The sequence below is a fragment of the Crocodylus porosus genome, unplaced genomic scaffold, assembly GCF_001723895.1.
Source record: "Crocodylus porosus isolate Cpor-Errol unplaced genomic scaffold, CroPor_comp1, whole genome shotgun sequence".
NCBI lineage: Eukaryota > Metazoa > Chordata > Crocodylia > Crocodylidae > Crocodylus > Crocodylus porosus.
The window spans coordinates 485,588-506,968 of record NW_017728927.1 but is presented as its reverse complement, the minus strand read 5'-3'; the positions used below and the strand labels follow the sequence as shown (position 1 = coordinate 506,968).

General features: G+C 44.8%; 3 protein-coding genes across 5 annotated transcripts in view; 1 reads left to right on the top strand and 2 right to left on the bottom strand.

The window, feature by feature from the left end:
* EIF2AK1 (eukaryotic translation initiation factor 2 alpha kinase 1) overlaps positions 1–13,347 on the top strand; it is a 31,316-nt gene extending 17,969 nt beyond the window's left edge. The window contains exons 11-15 of one of the 2 annotated variants that reach the window (XM_019542188.1): positions 4,165–4,271; positions 9,650–9,788; positions 9,888–9,967; positions 10,422–10,655; positions 12,970–13,347. In XM_019542188.1, the coding sequence (XP_019397733.1) occupies positions 4,165–4,271; positions 9,650–9,788; positions 9,888–9,967; positions 10,422–10,655; positions 12,970–13,101 (692 nt within the window). In that variant the 3' untranslated portion in view covers positions 13,102–13,347. Of the gene's footprint in view, positions 1–4,164; positions 4,272–9,649; positions 9,789–9,887; positions 9,968–10,421; positions 10,660–12,969 lie in introns of both variants that reach the window. The other variant, XM_019542189.1, reaches the window with a different exon arrangement.
* ANKRD61 (ankyrin repeat domain 61) lies at positions 4,535–9,643 on the bottom strand. The gene is made up of 3 exons (XM_019542216.1): positions 8,227–9,643; positions 6,501–6,595; positions 4,535–5,758 (listed from the first exon to the last, which is right to left on the bottom strand). The coding sequence occupies exons 1-3, from the start codon at positions 8,455–8,457 to the stop codon at positions 4,798–4,800; spliced, it is 1,287 nt and encodes a 428-aa protein (XP_019397761.1). The 5' UTR covers positions 8,458–9,643; the 3' UTR covers positions 4,535–4,797.
* An 85-nt stretch (positions 13,348–13,432) lies between the features above and the next one.
* Positions 13,433–21,378, bottom strand: AIMP2 (aminoacyl tRNA synthetase complex interacting multifunctional protein 2). Of its 2 annotated transcripts, none has more exons than XM_019542223.1 (4): positions 21,288–21,378; positions 15,375–15,581; positions 14,473–14,704; positions 13,433–13,981 (listed from the first exon to the last, which is right to left on the bottom strand). In XM_019542223.1, exons 1-4 carry the CDS (start codon positions 21,300–21,302, stop codon positions 13,596–13,598), a joined length of 840 nt encoding a protein of 279 aa, XP_019397768.1. In that variant the 5' UTR covers positions 21,303–21,378; the 3' UTR covers positions 13,433–13,595. The 2 variants fall into 2 exon arrangements, with proteins under 2 accessions (XP_019397768.1, XP_019397767.1); XM_019542222.1 differs by having other exon boundaries at positions 21,177–21,342.
* Positions 21,379–21,381: the final 3 nt, after the last annotated feature.

Sequence of the window (21,381 nt, the reverse complement as noted above, 5' to 3'; positions counted from 1 at the left end):
ATGCATGTGACCCAGAGTAGCCTTGAAGGCAGCTCCAGCAGGTAAATGTGGCGGAAGAGGGGGATTGAGGCCCCTCTAGGGAGGGAGCTGGGCAGGGCTGGGGCTACTGTCCAGTTGGGGGGTGCTTGGGGCCCAGGCCGTAATGTGTGGCTGCAGGGCCCCAGCGGGGAGCAGGATGAGGCCTCCGGTGGCTCCTTGGGGGGAGGGGGAGGGCTGGCTCCCTACTGCCATGCACACTTCCAAGGGTAAGGGGCAGACATATGGGCACAGAGGGCCCTGGCCTCAATCCTGGGCCTGGCTCGGCTCCTTTCCCTGCCTGGTCCCAGCACCTCGCACCCTGCTGCCCTGGCCACATGCCTCCTGTGTCGCGGGGCTGCGCCCCTCAGAGAGCAGCAGGCACGGGAGGCATATCCCTAGGGCAGTGCAGGATGAGCAGCTGCCATTCCCTGGCAGCCTGCTTCCCTGCTCCAGGTGCCTCTCCAGCTTGCCCCATGCTGCCTTGGCGACGCACCCCCTGCATGTGCTGCTGCTTGTAGCGCAGGGCTCGCAGCCTCTCTGTGCAGCAGTTATAGTATTGTGTGATTACTGTTTGAATTTGTCATGGTTTGTGGGGGGGGCAGTAGAGAGAGGCTGGTATGTATTCCTAATAATTGCATGTAATAATGGATTCACTTTATGCGAGGTATTTTTGGAGCACAGCCCTCACATAAAGAGAGACCCAAGTGTAGTAGTGGCCATATTCTGGCAAGTGTGCCACAAGTTAAGTCTAGAGTGTGAGAATAACACTAATAATAAGCCCCTGCCTTACCCAGTGCCATGAATTCCATTATTGCTGGGATATGGCTATGCTTAATTTGGTAGCACCTACCCCCACAGCTCTTGTGGGGCCAAACCTTTGAGCCAACACTGACAGCTGATCCATACCCCTTCCCCAAGTGCTGACCTTACTCCTGTTGCCAGTGTCTGGGTTTCACATGCTGGTTGCCTGTGCCATGTGTGTCAGAGATTGACCACTACTGATTTAAGGCATGGAGCAACAGACAAGACTAGGACTGTTCAGTTCAGATAGGAAAAGAGGAAGGATACATTTTAGAGAAATACAGAGTAATGAATGCTGTTGTGTTCTCAACTATTTCTCTCACTGTGTGGTAGGAACAGAGATTAATAAGGAAGGCCCAAGAGTATTGAGAAATGCTGTGCCATTTTTTATAGACTGTGCACCCTGTAAAGCAGAGGTGGGCAGTTATTTTGGGTGGAGGGATGGTTAACAAGTTTTGATGAGCTGTTGAGGGCCACAAAGACAGCCCTGCCCCTTGACAGGTACCCTGCCCCTGGTCACCATCTTGGGACTGGAAGTTCCACCCCTTAACCCCTGACCTTTGCTACCAGAAGTCCCTCTCCTTGCCCCTGTCTTGGAACCAGAAAAAAACAAATTATATACTAAAAATCAAACATTGATAATAACATATTTTAATTTTATTTAAAAAAATATTTTTGTCCTGATCTGTGTGTATTTGTGTGGTGTGTGTATATATAGAGGTGATTGCATGATAGCTCAAAGTGAAGTCTTACTCTTGTATATTGTGGAGGGTGTGGGGGTGATATGGGTGGGTGGGTATGGGGTTTGTGGGGAAGTTGTGTGGATGTGTGTGCATGTGGGGTGTGAGGGTGTGTGTAGATGTGGGTGGGTATGGGGATGTGGGGGGTGCATGTGTGTGGTGGGGTGTGTGCATGTAGCAGTGGGCAGGGCTTTCCCCAGAAGTGCACATGTGTGTGTGGAGAGGGATGTTGGGTTTGTGAGGGGGTGTGTGTGGGTGGGCAGTGTTTCCCAACCAGTGCCACACATACCCCTGGGGGTATGCAAAACATGGACAGGGGTATGTGGGTGCCATGTTTTGAGTTCGGCCCGCCCCCCTGCCCGGCGGGTTAGAGGCATCTTTGCCTATTCCGGTCAGAAGTCCGGCCACTGCCCCTCCCGCTGTGCTGGGGCTTCCACTCCCCAGCGTCAGTGTGCTGGGGGACCCGCACAGGCTGCTTTGCACTGGGCCGTGGTCTGCGAGGAAAAAGTGGGACTCAGCTCGCGGCAGTGAAACCAGAAGTGCCATGGTGGGACTTCCAGTTTCACTTTTGCCATGTTGATCGGCAGGTGGTACATGAGGTACAAAAGGTTGAGAACCACTGGGGTGTGAGACTGTGTGGAGGAGGGTGTGATGGTGCAGTTTGTGGGGGAGGGGTTGTGGATATGGTGGGGTGTGCATGGGAGCCCCTATGCATGCCCCCCTGTGCCGGTCACCACCTGCCCTGCAACAGCCCAGCATCTGTGCACCCTGCAGTGCCTCCCCACCACCACCAACAGTACACAGACCCAGCCCTACCCTGTTCCTATTCCAGACTCATCCCCACCAGAGTGGATCAGCTGAAACCTGGATGCAGCCCCGACCCAGCCTGCCTCACATCGGCATCACACCACCTGCCTGTGATGTGTCCTGCAGCCCCCTGGGCATGCAGTGCAGCTGGGGTGGCTCTGCAGCCGGACTGCCTTTCTAGGCAGCCCAGGTGATGGGTGCTTCTGCTGGCTGCCGCCACCACTGGTCCAAGCTCCATGGTACCGGTGGGAACCTGTGCTGCACAGCTTTGACCCCATGCACCCTGCGTCTGCTCCAGGCTTGCCTGCCCAGGCTCAGCAGCAGCAGTGAGGGACAAAAGCTGTTGCACAGCATGAGGGGAAAGTGGCCCCATGCCCTTTCCACTGCTGGCCATTCCTTCTGCAGCTGCCTGGAGCCTGCAATGCACTGGGCTGCCCTGCTTCTGTGCTGCTATCACTACTGCTTCTGGGCAGCCCAGTGGGGCAGCAGTGGCGGTGCAGAGCAGATGCAGGGCATTCTCTCATGGGCTCCAGGTTGGTGCAGCAGGAACAGCCGGTAGCTGTGAAGGGTAGGGCTGCTTTTCCCCTGTGCTGAGCAACAGCTTCAGCTCTGTGCCAGTGCTGCTGAGCTTGGAGCAGGCACAGGGTTCATGGGGTCAGGGCGGTGCAGTGCAGGTCCCTGCCAGTAGCATGGGGCTGGGGCCAGTGGCAGCTGGAAGGAACCACTGCCGCCTGGGCTGCCTAGAAAGGCAGCTCAGCTGCAGAGCCACCCCAGCCCTGCTGCATGCCCAGTGGTGGCAGAATGTGCCATAGCTGGATGGTGAATGAGCCAGGTGGGACCTGCCACAGGCTGGATCTGACCCATGGGCTGTATTTTGCCCACCGCTGCTGTAAAGGCTATTTACTTCTGTCAGATTTGACTATAGATAGACATAACTTGTAGCCAGTTTTTAAAAGAGAGGGAGTAGCCACTTGAGAGAGCATATTGGCTATTGCACTGCAGCTGCTATGTCTGCATGAGCCAATAGTGGTACAAGTGCTGGAAGTTAGCATTAGTACTTAATAGGTTCAAAAATAAATTGACATGCATAACGAGAACATCCACGATTAGATCAGATTAGATTTGTTGTTGCTTTTAACTATACAAGATAAAAACAGACATGGAATTAGAAAGAAGCCTGTCCTGTGAGGTTCATATTGATATTCATGCGCTTCTTTGGAACCATTTCCTTTTTTAGTTTTGAATTTAGAGTATTTCTGTCTAAAATCAGATAAAGATTTATGGACCCAAGGGTAACACCACACTAGGCATCTTCAGAGAACAGCAGTTAATAAAATTAAAAAATCATATAAATAGTCTTACTTTTTTCTTGGCATACTTTATTTTGGAGGATGTTCCTTGTAAAACCCCTTTGCTGAACTGGGTTTATTACTCACCTAGGATGAGGAGAGTTTGTGAAGTAACCAGGTTAGCCAAGTTAAGGATAAGCTGCTCAGTAGTTTGCTACAACTTTTACTTCAGAAGGTGCTGCTTTTCTGATGAGCTGAACAGGACTACTGAATAGCTCCAACTGAGTAGAGAAGTGGTGCTCTCTGAAGTAAAAGCAGCAGCAAACTACTGAGCAGCTTGTCCTTAACTTGGCTCATTGTGAATTAAGCAGGTTGCAAACCACCTGGGCATGAATGATCTGAGTTCTACTGTAGTTTTCTGTATTGATTACAGAAAGTTCATATTTAACATTTGCATTTCAATGTTAACAAAATGAGTTGAAATAATTAATATTTTAAATTGTTTTAAGGCCCTTACCATCTTGTGGATGTCCACTGGACCTCAAAAATTTTTAAAGAGTTGCTAGAAGGAGTGTACCATATCCACTGCATGGGAGTAATGCATCGAGATATTAAAGTAAGTTTAAAAATCTTTATTAAAGAGGCTAAAGAAGGGAGAAACAGTCTATGTTATGGGGGCAGTGATAGCAACTCTATAGCTGAGGTTTATTTGAGCTTTGTGTGAAGAATATATGACAACCTTCCCAATTTTACAGCACATCCTTTTTTACAAATGAATCATAGAATGTAGTCTTGGTTGTTCCTACTTTAACTGAAAGGACCATATAAAACAAAGTGAATATCTTATTCCCACCCATTTACTTTGAAACCATTTGCAGATCTTGCTCTTAAAGTGTTGATTACTGAAGAAAACAATAAATATAAAACAAAATGAAACGCCAAACTTTCTGGATTATTGTAATTAAATTTAAGAGAGGTTAGAGTGGCTTTAAAACATGCAGTGTTGGTAAGTTTCATGGTTCAAGTTTAATTTTTCATTAGTTTTGGAAACGAGCATTTCATTGTGCCTTCTTGTATAGATGTAACTAATTGTGTCATAAATATTGAACAAAATATTTCAGAACTTTTGAACTTTGTGACAGTTAAATCATGGGCTCCATTTGCCAATGCTGTGTAAAGTCCTGGTAAGTGTACAAAGAGTTCCACATGGATACTGGAAGTTGTTTTTTCAAGTAATGTTTGTTTTTCTCCCCGTATATTCTTCTGACAGTGATTTTGCAGATGTCCTGTAGGGACAACGTAGTTTTTGATAGTCTTATGAGAAATTCTTTTTCCCGTTGATATTCTGGAAACAGAAGTCCAGTGGGTAGATCTCCATGATTATTGGTTAATTTCAAAGGATATGAGAGGTTTAACAACTTGTTTAACAATGGTACACGTTTCATATTTGACTTATGCTGAAGAAACAGAAAAAGTGGAGATTGCCCATGACTTGTTAAACAGTTAACATCTGCTTTATAATCTAGCAAGAGATCAACTATTTCTTTTCTGCCTCCTGAACAAGCATCATGAATAACTGTGCATCCTTCACAATCCTGGGTATTTACTTTGGCTCCCTTAATTAATAGTAAACGGATGCAGTCTATATCAACAGCTAAAACTGTGCCTGCTTTGGATGATGCAGTGCACACTGCAAGTTGAAGGGCAGTTTTTCCATAAGTTGGAACAGTGCAATTTATGTTTGCTCCACAGTTGATTAAAGTTTCCGTTACCTCTTTGTTCAGTAACTCTGCAGCTGTGTGAAGAGCTGTCTTGCCAAACTCATCCGTCTCATTTATGTTAGTCCCATTCTCTATAAGAATGGATATAGCTTGTGAGGCTCCAGAGTATAGGGCTAAATGTAGAGGGCTGTGTTTGTAATAACTTCCCATTTCATGGTTTATCTTGGCTCCCTTTTCACACAAGATACGGAGACACTTTTCTGCATTACTTTGTGTAGTTGCTAGGTTTCTCTGAAGTCTGTCTAGGATGGCTGTCCCTGTTGAATAAATATTTGGCCAGTGGAGCAGGAGGAGATGGAGTGCTGTGTAACCTCTGTTATCTCTATAAAGTAAAAGGTAATAAGTTAATTCTGCTTCTTCAGTAAACAGTGTAGCTTGCATATACTAAACACAATTAAGAAATATTTTAAACAGTGAAGATAGTTCACAACTATTGAATGGGTAAATTGTGGCCTAGGTTCCACCCCACTGGTTGACGGAACAACAGATTCTAAGGATTGCCAAGACCCAGCAAGGGTTCAGAACAAAGGGGAAAAGCGAAGGAGCAGCTTGCCATTAACTTGTGGCTGTTGCCCTTACCCTTTCCCTCCATGCAGCCAGTCCTAGAGCTACTCTTTAGGCTTCTGTCCTGTCTTTTATGCTAGGCTTCAGAACAACATTTGGGAACTACTGATTTCTGTTATTCGGATTAAAACCTATTTTTGCCTTTTTCCTATTTCATTTTCAACCTGTGAGCCATACTGTCTTATTAATTTGTAGTCAGGGTAGCTTAAATTTATAACAGCATATTGCTGTTGCAGTCCTGATTTGTATAATGTATCTAACTCACTGCAGGCACAGGTTTCTGCACATGACAACTGAATTAAAAAGAAATATTAAACTCCTGTATTCAAAATTATAAACCTAGATCATTTTACCACATGTTTAAGGGAAATCCAGTGCATTAGCAACTGGGGCACCTGAAATCAATCACTAAATAAGTCCTAAAACTATATATGAATAAAATTATGCACTGGTGTGCGTTATGAATAAGTGTAACATGAAAGCAACTACATATTTCCCACCTTATTTTTGGATCAGCACCAGCTTCTAATAAACACTGCAAACTCTTTTTTTTCCTGTATTTGGCAGCTAAATGAATTGGAAGTATAGGCGGGTCCTGCATGGAACAAAAATTACATAAGTATTTGGTACTATACCTCTGAGTTTTGTCATCTAGTTCAACTTAGAAAATAAATTAATTTAGTTGGTACAATTTTTGATGGACAGCTCCTGGTAACACTTAACATTATCCAAACTTTCTTGTTTTTTTGATGAGTAGATATTTGCCTGAATGGTATTGGGATACTTTTTCTCTGCCTTCTATAGATTGCAGAATTTGGCACATGAAGATCTGCACTTGGGCATCTTGCATGTGAACTAAAAATATTCCCAATTTTTGTTCCTTTGTGACCCTGGGAGGGAAGAAGGAACTCCTTTGTGACCACATAAACCAGCTGTGTATAAGGTCCAGGTCCCAGAGTGGTTGTGGGAGGGGGAAGGGATCTGTGTTTGGTAGATGTCACTGAATGTATGGAAGCCACCTTGAGCCTTTGTTGAAAAGAATGGAATATAGATGGAATAAATAAAATAATATAAATGTCATGAGTTTTTATCTGCAAGCAAAATGTATTCTACAGCATTTTTTTATAATACCTTCCCTTACTCTTCTGGCTTTGCAAGTGGGAGCTTCTACACAGCTGGAACTTGTGTCTGTGATGCAGCTTTACTGGTCATTGCATCAGGCACAGCAGATTTGTTTTCTAAGTGAACCGCTTTGGCAGTGTGGGAGCAGCTGAAAGTTAAAAGTAGACTTCTCTGTCCCTTTCTGCTAGCAGCTGGGATTGGGAAAAAGGGAGAGACGTAGCAAGATGCCTTAGCTGTTTTGCCACCATACTGCAGGAAAGCAGTGTTTTATTGGTTCTAATTCTTCTAATATTGCAATCAAGCTAGTCAATTTGTTACTTATGCTGTAGCATTAGGTAGGCAAAAAGAATTGGAATACAGCAGAGTGGATTTGTACAAATGGGCATAATATTTACAATGTTCATGCTGGCCTACGACTCTTACAATACTCATACAGGATTCTCTTATGCTGTAGTGAGCTGGCAGCTTTAACTTTGAGTATCATTACTGTTTATTTAATATGAACTGGACCCTTACATTTAAAGAACCAAAATTTAACACACACATTTTTTTCCCTAAAATTTGTTGTAAGTTTTAATCTTGAAAAATCCAACTTTCTCAGGATTGCTACAGTTATGAAATACCTGTTTCTTACCTGGGCCCACAATAAACATTCAGGATATTTAGTGGAGACAAACCTTTTCTGTTAGAAGGTATAAGAATAAGTGTGACAGATGCCTTGTAACCTGTCCAGTCTAACCTGACTGTATGATTCAGCTAAATCGCTGAGTTAAAGTAAGTTAAATATTGGGGTTGTAGAACTTGTGCAATTTTTTCCCTTTACATATTTATGAAAGTGGGTCCTTTTTTTGGATTAGATGGTTTAGTCGGGAGTATGTTTTTAAAATATCACTCCTAACTCTGGATTTAAAATTCCTAAATAAATAGTCTGGTTGTCAGGTGCTGTGTCACCCCAGTATAGATTTGTAGACCTGACTTGAGGCCCCTATTTCTTAAAGTTTGGGGGTTTTTTGATGATGCTTAATGAATTAACTGAGTTTTGTTGTGAATTTTAAGTTGGTACTTTAAAAAAAAAAAAAAAAGTTATATCAATCAAGTAGTTACCTGGGCTGACAGTGGTCTGCTGCACATAAGGTTATCCCAAACAGTTATCGGTTCATTGACAGGATGGTATGCCAGTAAAGCTTTAACATTGGTGCTATTATCTTTCATTATGGCTTCATATAATTTTGCCTGCAGTGGATTAAATGCCTTCTGCCCCAAGGAAGAAAGAGTGTAAATGAAAGGATTGGAGTCAGTTTTGGGTGTACTGGCTCCCTTGGTTATGTTACCCATGATAAGAGAAATTTACTTTCTATAGGGAGGATCCAGAGTTGGGAAAAAGATAGAATTTCAGAACTGCGTTTTTGGAACAGTTGCTCTTTGTGATGTTGCAGGATGGCTGGTTCTAGAACAGCTTTAAAGTCATGAATATCAGTAGAACCTGACAGGTATCTGAAAATGTTGCCATGTGCTTGACAAAAGTATTGACTATAGTGTAGTTATAAGCAGTTAGCCTTAACCAGGTGCTTTTTGTTAACATTCTGAAGGCACTATAAAATAATCCAAGATTAAAGATGGGAGATACCTTCAATTACTGTATTTCTGTTTACTGGCATAGGAATCATCTGAGCAGCACATCTGTATCAAGTAATGGGCCTTTTGTTTCCATTTTTGGGCAACTTCCACATCCTAATAGTTTGGTGTGCAGACTTTCTGGTATATAACCTAACTTTTCTACTGAATTTCACACTTTTTTGCTCTTTATTCCGTCCACATAAAATACCCTAAAAAAATCCTTTTCCTTTCTTGCTTTCAACTCTCATATATTTACAAATGATTGACTAGCATGTGCCTATGCCCAAACAGTCACATAACCAAACTGCAAATCAACATAGCTTAATGTTTTCATGCTAGTATTTTCTGGTTCCCTATCACTTGTCATTTGAAATCTCCCCAGTTTCTTGGTGTCTTTTCAATGAGTTGCTGTGATTACATACACTATTCCAGATCTCGATATGGCTGGTGACTGGGGCTGTTTTTTTTTCTATTCTGTTACACTTCGTATATATAGAGCTCAAAGACATCTTAAATACAGTTTTTGGTCACCACATTATATAGCATATGCTCACATTTATCCACAATCACCTTACATTTCTCTTAACAGTCTTTTGTTTTCTCCCTCCTATTACATTATAGTTATGTTTTGTATTTCCATTACAAGCTTGCATTTTTTCACATATTCATTTTTCTCTAGCTCCCTCAGTATTGCTTGCTTGTTCTATTAGTGTTTGTAAAACCTAGGTTGGTGCCATCTATTAGTCACATTTTTTTCTTAAGTCATGAATGATAAATAATTACTGATGAAATGTCTTGTTTAAGTTTAGATCCCTAAAAAGTATATAGCATACCTAAAATTGTGAAATAGTTGTATGGGATTTCATGCTTCTACAATTTTCTTTTAAAATAAAAATGCCTCTTCTTGTAGCCCAGAAATATCTTTCTATACGGATCAGACCATCAAGTGAAAATTGGAGATTTTGGGCTAGCCTGCAGAGAGATCCTACAGGAAGACACAGACCACTGGTTTGAGACAAAAGGGAAAAAATATAATGAAGAAAAACACGGTAGGTTTTCAAAATAAAAATAAGCAATGTATTGCTGAAAATATTAGTCTTTTATCAGTTTTTGTAATCAAAGCTATATAAATCAATTATCTGTTGTAGGACTAAGACATACTTCAGGAGTGGGTACTTGCCTGTATGCATCACCAGAACAGCTGCAAGGATCTCACTATGATTTCAAGGTAGTGATTGTTACACAAAACATTGGGTTAAACATACTTTTCCATGATGCATTACAGCTAAGTACAGATAGTCAAAAAGCCTGAGGCTGAATCTGTTCAATCTTCACAGGTTAGACTAGGCTGTGTAGATTGAACTGATGAGCAAGTGAAGACATTCACTTTTGATTCCAGAAATGCAGCCACATGCCTGCAGTAGCCCAGGCCAGAAGCCGGGGGGACACTAGAGCACACCTCCCTGCTCAGCTGAAACAGACAGTGTGGGCCAAGGAGGGGGACTTGCAGTCTAGATTCAAAGCATCCTGGGATGCTGGGGGGCTAAGTTAACTTGAATCTGGAGGGGATCTGGGATAGAAGTTCAATACACCTATTTAACCTAAATCAGTTAAGTCTGATACTACATCCATCCAGATTTATCTTAAACCAGTTTCAGCCATTTTTTTTTCTCTTCTTGCAGTCAGACATGTACAGTCTGGGTGTAATTCTCTTAGAACTCTTTCAGCCATTTGGAACAGAAATGGAGAGAATTGAAGTTCTAACAGAGTTGAGGAATGCTCACATTCAAAGTAGGTTTAGCAGAGAATGGCCAGTAGAAGCTAAGTATATTAAGCTACTAACCAGTAAAGTATCATCACAGAGACCAGCTGCTGCTCAGCTTCTTGAAAGTGAATTGTTCCATACAACAGAAAGAGTAAGTTATTACTTATGCTTTACAGTGTAAAGAAAATAAACAAACTAAACTGCTTTTTTCCCCCCATATGTCCTCATGTCTATTTTTATCCCATTAAAGAAGATAATGTAATGATGGAGCAAGTGCTTTTCTGAGCTGCTGCATAGAAGTAGGCTGTACTTATAAATGTTTATGAACTTGCCAGGACTAAAAACATAAGCAAGCAACAAAGTTGTAGAGTCATTGAACTCACACATATTTAAATTACTTCTAGTCACCTGAATGGTTTTGCAGGATTCTCTTTTCCCCTCCCTCACTAGTTACAGAAGCAATTGATTTGAAATCTGCTGATCTGGGGCTACACTGTAGCCGGGGGGGGGGCAATTATTTTGGGTGGAGGGCCACTTACTGAGTTTTGGCAAGCCATCGAGGGCTGTATGGGTAGCCCTGCACCATGACAGGTGCCCTGCTCCCTGGTTGTCATCTTGGGACTGGACATCCTGCTTCTAACCTTTGCCACTGGAACTCCCTCCCCTTACCCCTGGAAGTATTCTTTTTTGGGAAGAGGGTTAGGGAAAAAAAAACAAGTTGCATACTAAAAATCAAACAACCATAACAACATATTTTAATGTAATTAAATATATATATATATTCTTGCCTTGATGGGGGTTTGTGGGGATGGATGTGGGTGTGGGAGCCATGTAGTGCAGAGTGGCTGGCTGGCAGACAGGTAGGAAAGTGGGGAAAATGTGGGGTGGAGAGAGGGAGAGTGGTAGCAAGCGGGAGCCTGCAATGTCTCAGGGCCAGCACTGGCAGGAGGAGCACAGGGCATGGGCTGGCAGGGGTCTGTGGAGCCAGGCTGGGCTGCCCCCAGCAGGGAGTGGGGGAGCTGACCCAGCTCCATAGAGCTCCTGCTGGCCAGGATCCTGCACTCCTGCCTTCCTGCTCTGGGCCCCACCGGCACTGGCCCTCGCCCTGGGACACTGGCATGGGTCCCATGTTCCTGCTGGCTCCTGCGCACTTGCTCACTCCCAGTCCCCCTACCCCAGCTCTGCAGTACAGGAAGAAAGCAGCACACAGACCTGACCCCACACTCACCCACCTGGACTGAGCAACAGCAGTGGGGAACGAACTGGTGCTCAGTGCGGAGGAAATGCAGCCGCTCCCCCTCCCCGTGGCCGGCACCCTATGCTGCAGCTGCTCGGAGCCTGCATGGGGCTGCCTGTGCCTGCTTTCCATTGCCCCATGGGGCAGCAGTGGCGCAGAGAGGCAGAACAGCCCCATGGGCTGCAAGCAGCTGCAGCAGGAAGCATTGGCCTTGTGGGGGGCGCGCTTTTCGCTTGCATGAAGTGCTAGTTCATTCCCCCCTGCCACGGCTCAGTCCAGATGGGTGAGGGTGGGGTCAGGGCTGTATATTGCTCCCTCGCTGTACTGCGGGGCTGGGGTAGGGGGACAGAGTGAACAGGTACACGGAAGCCAGTGGCAGCTAGGGCCAGTCCTGCCGCCCTGCTCTGGGCGCTGCCAGGAGTGCAAGATCCCAGCCGGCAGGGGCTCTATGGAGCCAGGTCAGCTCCCCCTGGCTCCACAGACCCCTGCCAGCCCACACCCCAAGCTCCTGCTGCCCTTCTCTGTGCCACCAGCCCAGGCCCCTCACCCATATGCCAGTTGCTTCCACTCCCCCCTGCCCCCACCTTCTCACTCACCTGTCAGCTCCCAACTGTATCGCCAGACCGTGGGGATCAGCAGGAGGTGGCCCAGCCCCAAGGACTGGGGCAATCCCTGCGGTCCTGCCCTGATTTGCCCCACTCAAATTTCCCATGCCAGTACAGCCACAAACAGCCCCACAGTCCCAGGCCAGAAGCCCTTGCTAGGCAGGCCTTGCTGTGGTTTCCCCCGAGTCCTACTGCCCCTGGCTGCTGTCATCTTTGACAGGAGCCAGGGGCAGATAAATATTAATTTTCTAAATATTTTAGGGGCTCTGTGGGCTGGATAGAATGGCTTGGTGGGCCAGAGCTGGTCCATGGGCCATTATTTTGCCCATCCCCGCTCTAGCCAGTAACCCTACAACACTTCAAACCTTTTATTTTAAAAAGGTAAACTCTCTGTTACTGTACAAAAAGGGGAAAAAGTTATCTTCCAATTATTTCAAATATGTTAGCTACTGTTACATCTACCAGTTAAAGTTATACTCTTATCTTCAGTGCTCTAAACAATTTCATTTTCCTTTCTCCATTCCCTTAAATTATTTGACTAAACTCCCCCAGCAAAAGAATGTGATAAGTGAGAGCCTGTCTCTGTGTGAATCGTAAGTACAATAACTCTCTCTCTCTTTCAGGTAATCTGTACTCTGAAGCAGAAGATAAAACAGAAAGAGGAAGAAATTGAAAAGCTTAAGGAGAAAATAGAATGGCTTTTAAAAGAAAAGGATCAGAGAGGAGAGTATAAAGAGTATGGTTCTCCAGTTTAAGTAAAACTGGAGTCAAATCATGTATATACTGAGATGCTAGTGTTTTGACACTTAAATATTTTATATAAAAACATATTTAATGTAAGGTATCCTGCTTAATCTTTCAGACGGTAGCTAAACATTGCATCTTGCTTTGTCTTTTACATATCTGGAATTGCCCTCATCTTGTATTTAAATACATTTTTTAAAGGATCATGTTTGTCTTTCTGTTAATTAAAGGGAGTTTAAAATAAAAATACTAGCCTAGTGTTAATAGCAGATTATTTATTATAGTAGAACAAGCTATTTTTGGAACATTTTAAAACCCCACACAATGACCGTCACGCTCAAACAGCAGCTCTGGAGGACTTTATTGATATTAGACTTTACAAGTAATAATGAGAAAATTCAGTCCACTGTTTATTTATCAAGTACATTTCAAGAAAAAACCATCCCAGCAGGCATGAGGTGGAATAAGATTAAAATTACACTCCCCTCCTATGAAGAATGTATAGTTACTTCAACAGCCTAAGAACAGAGTTAAAAGGTGCCAGATTCTCACATGATTTCATCCACTTATGCACATTAACTGGAACAGCATTGGAGCTACCTGTCTGCTGAAGTGCACACCATGCCACAATATCTGCTACAGTGAGTTCACTTCCCACCAGCCAGGGTGTCTTACCAAGGCTGGCATTCATGGAGCGCAAGACTGCTGCTTTTTCTTTATTGCTTCCTTCTTTCAGCTGGAAGATGGCTGTATCCACCCAGCTGTCTATTAGAGTTGAAGTGACTGCATTGTATTTCTGGCCAAATAAGGAGAACAGAAATCTAGCAATGTTCCCTTCTCCTTCTATAGGACACATGGTTTGAATACTAAACTTCATTTGGGGTTTTGGAACTGAAATGAAAACAAAAAGAAAAAAAGTGAACACCACAAACTAGTTCTTAATAGGAAAAGATAAGTAACGAAGGTAGTTCAATTCTTGAGGTAAGCCTAGCAGCATTTTCTACTGCTGAAGTTGTTGCACTGAAATCAGGTCTATGCTGTCTTTATTGTGTGCATGCATCCTTGCCCACTTGTTTTCTGTATATTAAGCGGTTAAAAAATCATGCACGTGGAAACTTCCTGTTTCCTATACAGCAACGATTCTCAACCAGGGTGATGCAAGATCCTTTTAAGGGTGCCATGCAATATTTAAGAGTGCAAACAGCTATATATGGATTCACAACATAAACCCAGAGATTTCAAAGCAGACTCAAAGAACCCCTCCATAATTTTTTTGAATGAGCAGCATCCCATTTTAAAAATTAATTACCCTGGTTGATAAACACTGCTGTAGGGCAACAAATGAGGGTCATAAGTAATAGACAGGTTAGATGCCTTCTTACCATCCTTCCAAATGAGCGTAAATCCAAACTGGTATTCATGACGCGACTGTTTTTTAGTCTGCTCACCAAAGCATTTCAAAAGATTTTCTGGTACTGACTTTACCGATGAATGTGTATGAACAGCTGACAATATTTTATAGTGTTCACACAGCAAGCTGTGCAGTACTAGTAGTGACAATGGAGGTAGAGAAGGGTTTGCATTGATCACAATATCTTTCAGAGCACCATAACCCTGCAGCAAAAGTAAAATATTAACAGACGTTAATTGAGCACTGTCAAGACACTCGTTTTTGGTGTCCAACAAGTGGATTGTTGCCCAAATTCATGTATTCTAAGCCAGAGGTTGTCAACCAGGGGTACACATACCCCCGGGGGTAGTTGGGAAGGCCCCAGGGGATACATGGCAGCAGCACGGAGAAGCAGAGACACTTCCAGCTTTGCTGATGACGCTCTCAGTTTCAGTGCTGTGTGCTGGGGGCCCCCCACCTGCATGTGCTGTGTGTCACCGCAGACAGGGCTGCAGTGCCACATACCACATGTCCACATTTGTCTGGATGTGGCCAGAGTGCTAATGAATTAAACCCTGGTCCCATTTGAATACAGTAAACTTCAGTAGAAATGAGATTTACACTCATGTTCATAAATTCCAGTATCAAATAGTTTGTTTTGGAATTGTGATCCAGAGGTCAAATATAAACCAAAATGAACATTTTATTTTGAAGCATGTAAGGAGGAGTTCTGTTCATTTAAGTTTTGAGTACCTTGATTTTACTCTGCAGCTTCTATCCCAACCCTTTCCAAATCTGGATGCAAAGCGAATATAACAACTTCTCAGACACAGCATTAAAGGTAACTGATTAATTGATACAGTGAATATGTTGGTAATAGAAGATGGTACTAACCTTCCCAAGCATTGAATCCAGATCTGCTGCATTTGCTGTCAAAGGAGAATATTCATCAGCTTGGATAATATTTGTTACATCAAAGTCAGCATCTGGTGTTTGTATCATCTTTGAGAGCCCATCAACAGCACTTTTCAGTTCATATAAGCGTTTTAATATCTCTTCTTGGCGGGATTCAAGCGCTTGAAGAGATGGGTCAACCTCTTCCTAGCAAGAAATTAAAATTTTTACTTAAAGTCAGCACAAATTCTAGATAGTCACATCACATCTCAATTTAAACAGAAATATTAAAACTCATTTGTTGGTGACCTATACATTCCTATGAGCAGAAGACTGTTTAATATTAGCTTAAAAATATGCCTGTTATTTAAATAGCTTACTAAAATCCTATTGGTTAAAATATCGCAAGTTGTCTTTAAACACTTAGTTTCACATGTTGATAGCTGTGTCTACATATTAGCCATTTTGAGTCCTGACTGATCTACACAGATACTTTCTAACGCCGGAAAACAGCAGATTTTCATAAATGTAGAGACACAAAACAATCATGATTTATCAGCCACTTCCTCACTTTAAAGTCACAGCTGGTTCTGAAGTTTGTGCTAAAGCTGCCATATAAGAAACATTTTCTTAGCAGTGAGGGAGTAGAGTCAAATGCATGAAAGTAAGGCAAGAGGGGGGACTTGAAGGTTTAGTTCAAGAGGTTTTAGATGGGTTTTAGGCAAGCTGCCTTCTGTGGTAGTGTTCCCACCAGAAAACAGAGCTAACTCTTCTTTCTTTAAAAGTACTTCGAGTTCCTCAATAATAATTAAAGTTATTACAAAGCAAGCTATAAAAGACTGGTCCATGTTCATTTTTAAATCAGGAGATTGCAGCAAAATTACTGGTCAAAAACTCAAATGCCAAAGAACTGAGCTCAGGGGTAGGCAAACTCTGGCATGCATACCAGCGTGGGATGCAAAAGCACTTTGCTTGATGCACGCGCCTTGCGGAAGGAGCTGCAGCTGCACTGCTACAATAAGGACCAGGCCCTTTGCAGCTCCCCTATCTGCACCTGGCATGCCAACATCTTACAAGTTGAGGTTGTAGCTGGTTTCGGCATTTGCCCCCAAAACGTTAACAACCCCTGATCTATGTGCATAATACAAGTACTGAACATTTCGGTGCTAAAGGAAATTGGCCGAGTACACACATTACTGACTAATGCAAATCCTTCTGTATTATTCTAGATTTATTCAGCTTTATTTTAAGTACTCAGATTTACTCAATACATACAGGCATTAGGAAAAAAGCTGCTGCTAAAACTCTACAAAAAACAGTAAGAAACATTCAAGGGCCCCCAATGGGACACTTGCCTGCCTGTATACCAATGCCAGGAGATTGGGGAAATAAACAGAAGGAACTGGTCCTCCTAAACAAGAATGACTATGACATCATAAGGATAACGGGCTCCTGGTGGGACTCCACCTATGAGTGGGCCACAGGTATAGATGGGTATACCTTGTACAGGCTTGATCATGCAGATAAGAGGGGTGGGGTGTAGCTCTCCATGTCAAGGACAGCTACATGTCCCTGCAAATTGACACTGGCACCCAGGAAGGACAACTGGAGTCTCTCTCGGTTAAAATACGTGGGGAACGTGGCTCAGGGGACAACATGGTAGGAGTCTACTACAGACCTCCTAACCAGAAACAAGAGCTGGACCAGGAATTCGCCAGGGAACTGGCTGAGGCAACATGCTCTCAGTACATGGCTGTCATGGGAGACTAACTACCTGAACATTTCATGGGAAGAGCACTTGGCCAAATCCGATCAGTCACAAAGCTTACTTACGTGCGTGGATGAGCTCTACCTGACCCAAGAAATCTACGTGCTGATGAGAGGTAAAGCATTGCTGGACCTAGTACTGGCCAGAGGGGATGGTCTAGTCAGTGAGCCAAGAATCGATGGAAGCTGGGTGACAGTGACCACGAGCTGATCACCTTTACTATCCATTGCAAAGCTGGCAAGTCAGTCAGCAATACAGACGTCCTTGACTTCAGGAAAGCAGGCTTTTTCAAGCTCAGGAGGCTCATTGTCGATCCCATAAGGGACCACGAGTTGACTGGCACAGGAGTCCAAGAGGAGTGGTTGCTCCTCAAAGGAGCGATCCTGATAGCATAAGGGATGGCCATCCTATCTTGGAGGAAGGGTAGCAAAGGGGCACAGCAACCCCTTTGGCCCACCCAGCAGGGAACTTGAGGACCTCCTATGCCTCAAGAGACAGACTTATAAAGGATGGAAGGCTGGAAGCACCCCCAAGGAGGAGGAGTACTCAGCATTGGTCTGTACCTGCAGGGAGTAGATCAGGAAAGCCAAGGCTGCAGCTGAGTTTCACCTGGCTACACCTATCAAGGCATAACCAAGTCCTTTTTCAGATATGTAGGGAGTTGGAAAAAAAGCAAGGGTAACACTGGACCCCTGCTGAACCAAACAGGACAGCTGATAACTGACACTCAGGAAAAGGCCAGTCTGCTCAATACGTACTTTGTGTTGGTCTTTCATCAGTCCAACGGGACTGCCCTGCCTAGCAAGATGTGGGACGGCCAGGGTGAGGGCGTATTTATACCCAGCATCGGTGTTGATTTAGTAAAGGTTCACCTTGAGAGGCTGGACACCTACAAGTCAGCTGGTCCTGACAGATTACTCCCTAGAGTACTCAAGGAGTTGGCAGGTGTCATAGCCCAACCGCTGGCAAAAATATTCAAAGATCTGTGGCGCTCTGGTGAAGTACCTGATGACTAGAAGAAGGCCAATGTGGTACCCATCTTCAAGAAAGGGCAGAAAGTTGATCCTGGGAATTACAGGCCAATCAGCTTGATCTCAATCCCCAGTAAGATTCTGGAGAAAATTATCATGGAGACCCTTCTGGGTACGCTGGCTGAAGGCAACATCCTGAGGGATAGCCAGCATGGATTTGTCATGGGTAGGTCTTGCCTGACCAATCTCATCTCCTTCTGTGACCCAGTGACATATCAGGACAAGGGAGAAGAGATTGACGTCATATAGCTGGACTTTAAAAAAGCTTTTGATCTGGTATCCCGTCCTGTGACCTCCTCACAGAAAAATTGGCCAACTGTGGCCTCCGCTTCACCACAGTCCAATGGCTGGGTAATTGGCTCCGAGGTTGGACCCAGAGAGTAGTGGTTGATGGTAGTGAATCATCACAGTGCTCCGTGACCAGTGGTGTCCCTCAAGGCTTTGTCCTTGGACCGGTTCTTTTTAATATCTTTATCAGTGATGTGGACATTGGTGGCAGAAGCGCACTGGCTAAGTTCACCAATGACACTAAACTTTGGGGCACAGCATCCACACTTGAGGGCAAGCTAGTGATCCAGGCTGACTTGGATAAACTTAATAAGTGGGTGGATACAAACCTGATGATGTTTGATACTGATAAATGTAAGGTACTCCACCTCGGGAGAAAAAACCTGCAGCATACTTATAGGCTTGGCAGTGCTACGCTTGCTAGCACCATGACTAAAAGAGACTTGGGGGTCATGATTGACCACAAAATGAACATAAGCCACCAATGTGATGTTGCAGCTGGCAAAGCAAACAATACACTGGCTTGCAACCATAGATACTTCTTAAATAAATCTCAGGATGTCATCCTCTCGCTGTACTTGGCCTTGGTGAGGCTGTAGCTGGAGTACTGCATCCAATTCTGGGCTCCACAATTCAAGGAGGATGTGGAAAAGCTTGAGAGTGTCCAGAGGAGAGCCATGCACATGATCAGAGTACAAGAAAACAGGCCTTATGAAGAGAGGCTGAGAGCCATGGGACTTTTCAGCCTGGAAAAGTACAGGCTTGGGGGGGGGGGGCCTGGTGGCTGCCTATAACTACATAAGGGGTGTACACTGGCAGAACACCTATTAACCAGAGCACCCCAAGGTAAAACAAGGATCAACAGTCATAAACTCCTCGAAGACCATTTTAAGGAAACTTTCTTTATTGTCTGAGCCCCCAAGACCTGGAATGGACTCCCTCCAAAAATGGTGCAGGCACCTACTCTGGACTCTTTCAAGAAGCGTTTGGATGCTTATCTAGCTGGGATCCTGTGACCCCAGCTGACATCCTGCCTCTGGAGCAGGGGGCTGGACTTGATGATCTTCGAGGTCTCTTCCAGCCTTAATGTCTATGAAATCTATGAAATTCTTAGTTAGTCTAGGTTAGTATTTGTTAGCTAGTATTTGCACCAAAATTAATTGATTCACATTTTTTATTTTGCTGCAAATCCATCTGTTGTTCCCTTTATTTGACAGGGAGTCCTGTTTCATTTTAACATGCAAGTTAGATGGTACAAGAATTCTCAAAAGGAACATAACTCTCTGCCCTACCGTAGGAAGGCTGTGCACAAACTTAGGATATGATTACTCTATAGTTAATGTATTTATATTTAAATGTTAACTTTACAATTTAAAAGGCAAGAAACACATAATAAGGGGAAAAAACCGTTATATTTTTGGGGCACAACGCTGCAGGAAAAGATTAGTTCTACTGCATTTCTATGGCCTTTCCTACAATTACCTTCCTGTCTCAGTTTTCTGATCTGTAAGATAGGGCTAATTATACTTATATCATCTCTGAAAGCTATATTAGGACTGATTAATCTCCATAGAGGTTCTGAGTGGATGAAGTGCTATATCCCTGGAGAAACTATTAAACAAGTTATTAAACAATCAGTTTACAATCACCTACAAGATAAAAAGTGGCATTGTCAAACTAACCCAATTCGCTTCTTTATATCAGAGAAACTGGCCTAGTGAATTAAGGGAAAACAGAAGATAAAGTATAGCTTTAACAAAGCTTTTCTCATAAGGGGGATTCCAAGTGGTCTGAATTGTAGAGGTGCACCGATACGCCAGTCTGATATCGGATCCATGCCAATACAAAGAAAATATACCATATCAGAAATGTGCCTTATCAGGCTGACAATCTGGCTGATAAATGGCCTGATCATGTGTGCAGCTGCAGCGCAGCCTGGCAGCGTGGAGAGCTGCCTCCAGCTGATGAGTCTGATGTGGTGGAAAGGGGAGAGGGGAGGTTAGGAGCATGGGGGGGGCAGATCAAGGACCCCGCAGTGAGGGAGGGAGTGGGGCAAGGGCACGCGCTGCCACTGGACTGTCTCCACCTTGCCCACATCCTTTCTGTAGTGAGGGACCCAACACTGGACACAGGACTCCAGGTGTGGCTGCAGCATTGCGCACACACCCCAACCCACACCCAGATAATTATTTCATGCTCTACTTGCTGCTGGTAATGCTTTAGCTTAATTAAGAAAGCTGGAGACACTGGAAAGTGTCTAGGGCAGCACAATGAGAACAACACGAGCTGTATAATAACCCATGGTCTAGAGGCAACGGGTGAATGAAGGAGCTGGTTTGATTTGGGCTGGATGAAGAGGGTACGGGGGTGAGTAGGCCCCAGGCCGCAGAGGGATCAGGTGAGGAGCAAGCGTCCATTTGTTCACCTGCAGCGGAGACACTTGCGGGTGGTAACAAGCCCCCCACGCAGGCCAGAGCAAGCTGCCGCGGGGAGGCAGCCTCACTTCACCTTCCTCCGAGCCGGCCGCAAAACAGCTGCCAGGCGCCTCAGCGCGGACGAGGCCATCATGATCCCCCCCAGCAGGAACCCGAGCCCGGCCGCCAGCCCCACGCGAGAAGCGGGGCCTGCGGGCGGCCGCACAGACCCTCCCAACCCCCACCCGCCTCACCCCCCCAGACAGGAGCCGCTGAGGCGGGGCGGCCCCTCCGCTCCTACCTGGGACGCGCTGGCGGCGGCCGCGCCGCAGTGCACGCTGGGCAGCCGGTACATGCAGGTGGGGAGCGGCTCGGCCAGTAGCGCGCCGGGCCCCCCGTGCACGGGCCTCACCTTGTACATGGGCATCGCAGCACACACGCGGCAGCGCCTCCACCACCAGCCCGGAAACGGCCGAGCAAGTTCCGCCCTGTCCACCCCTCCCCCG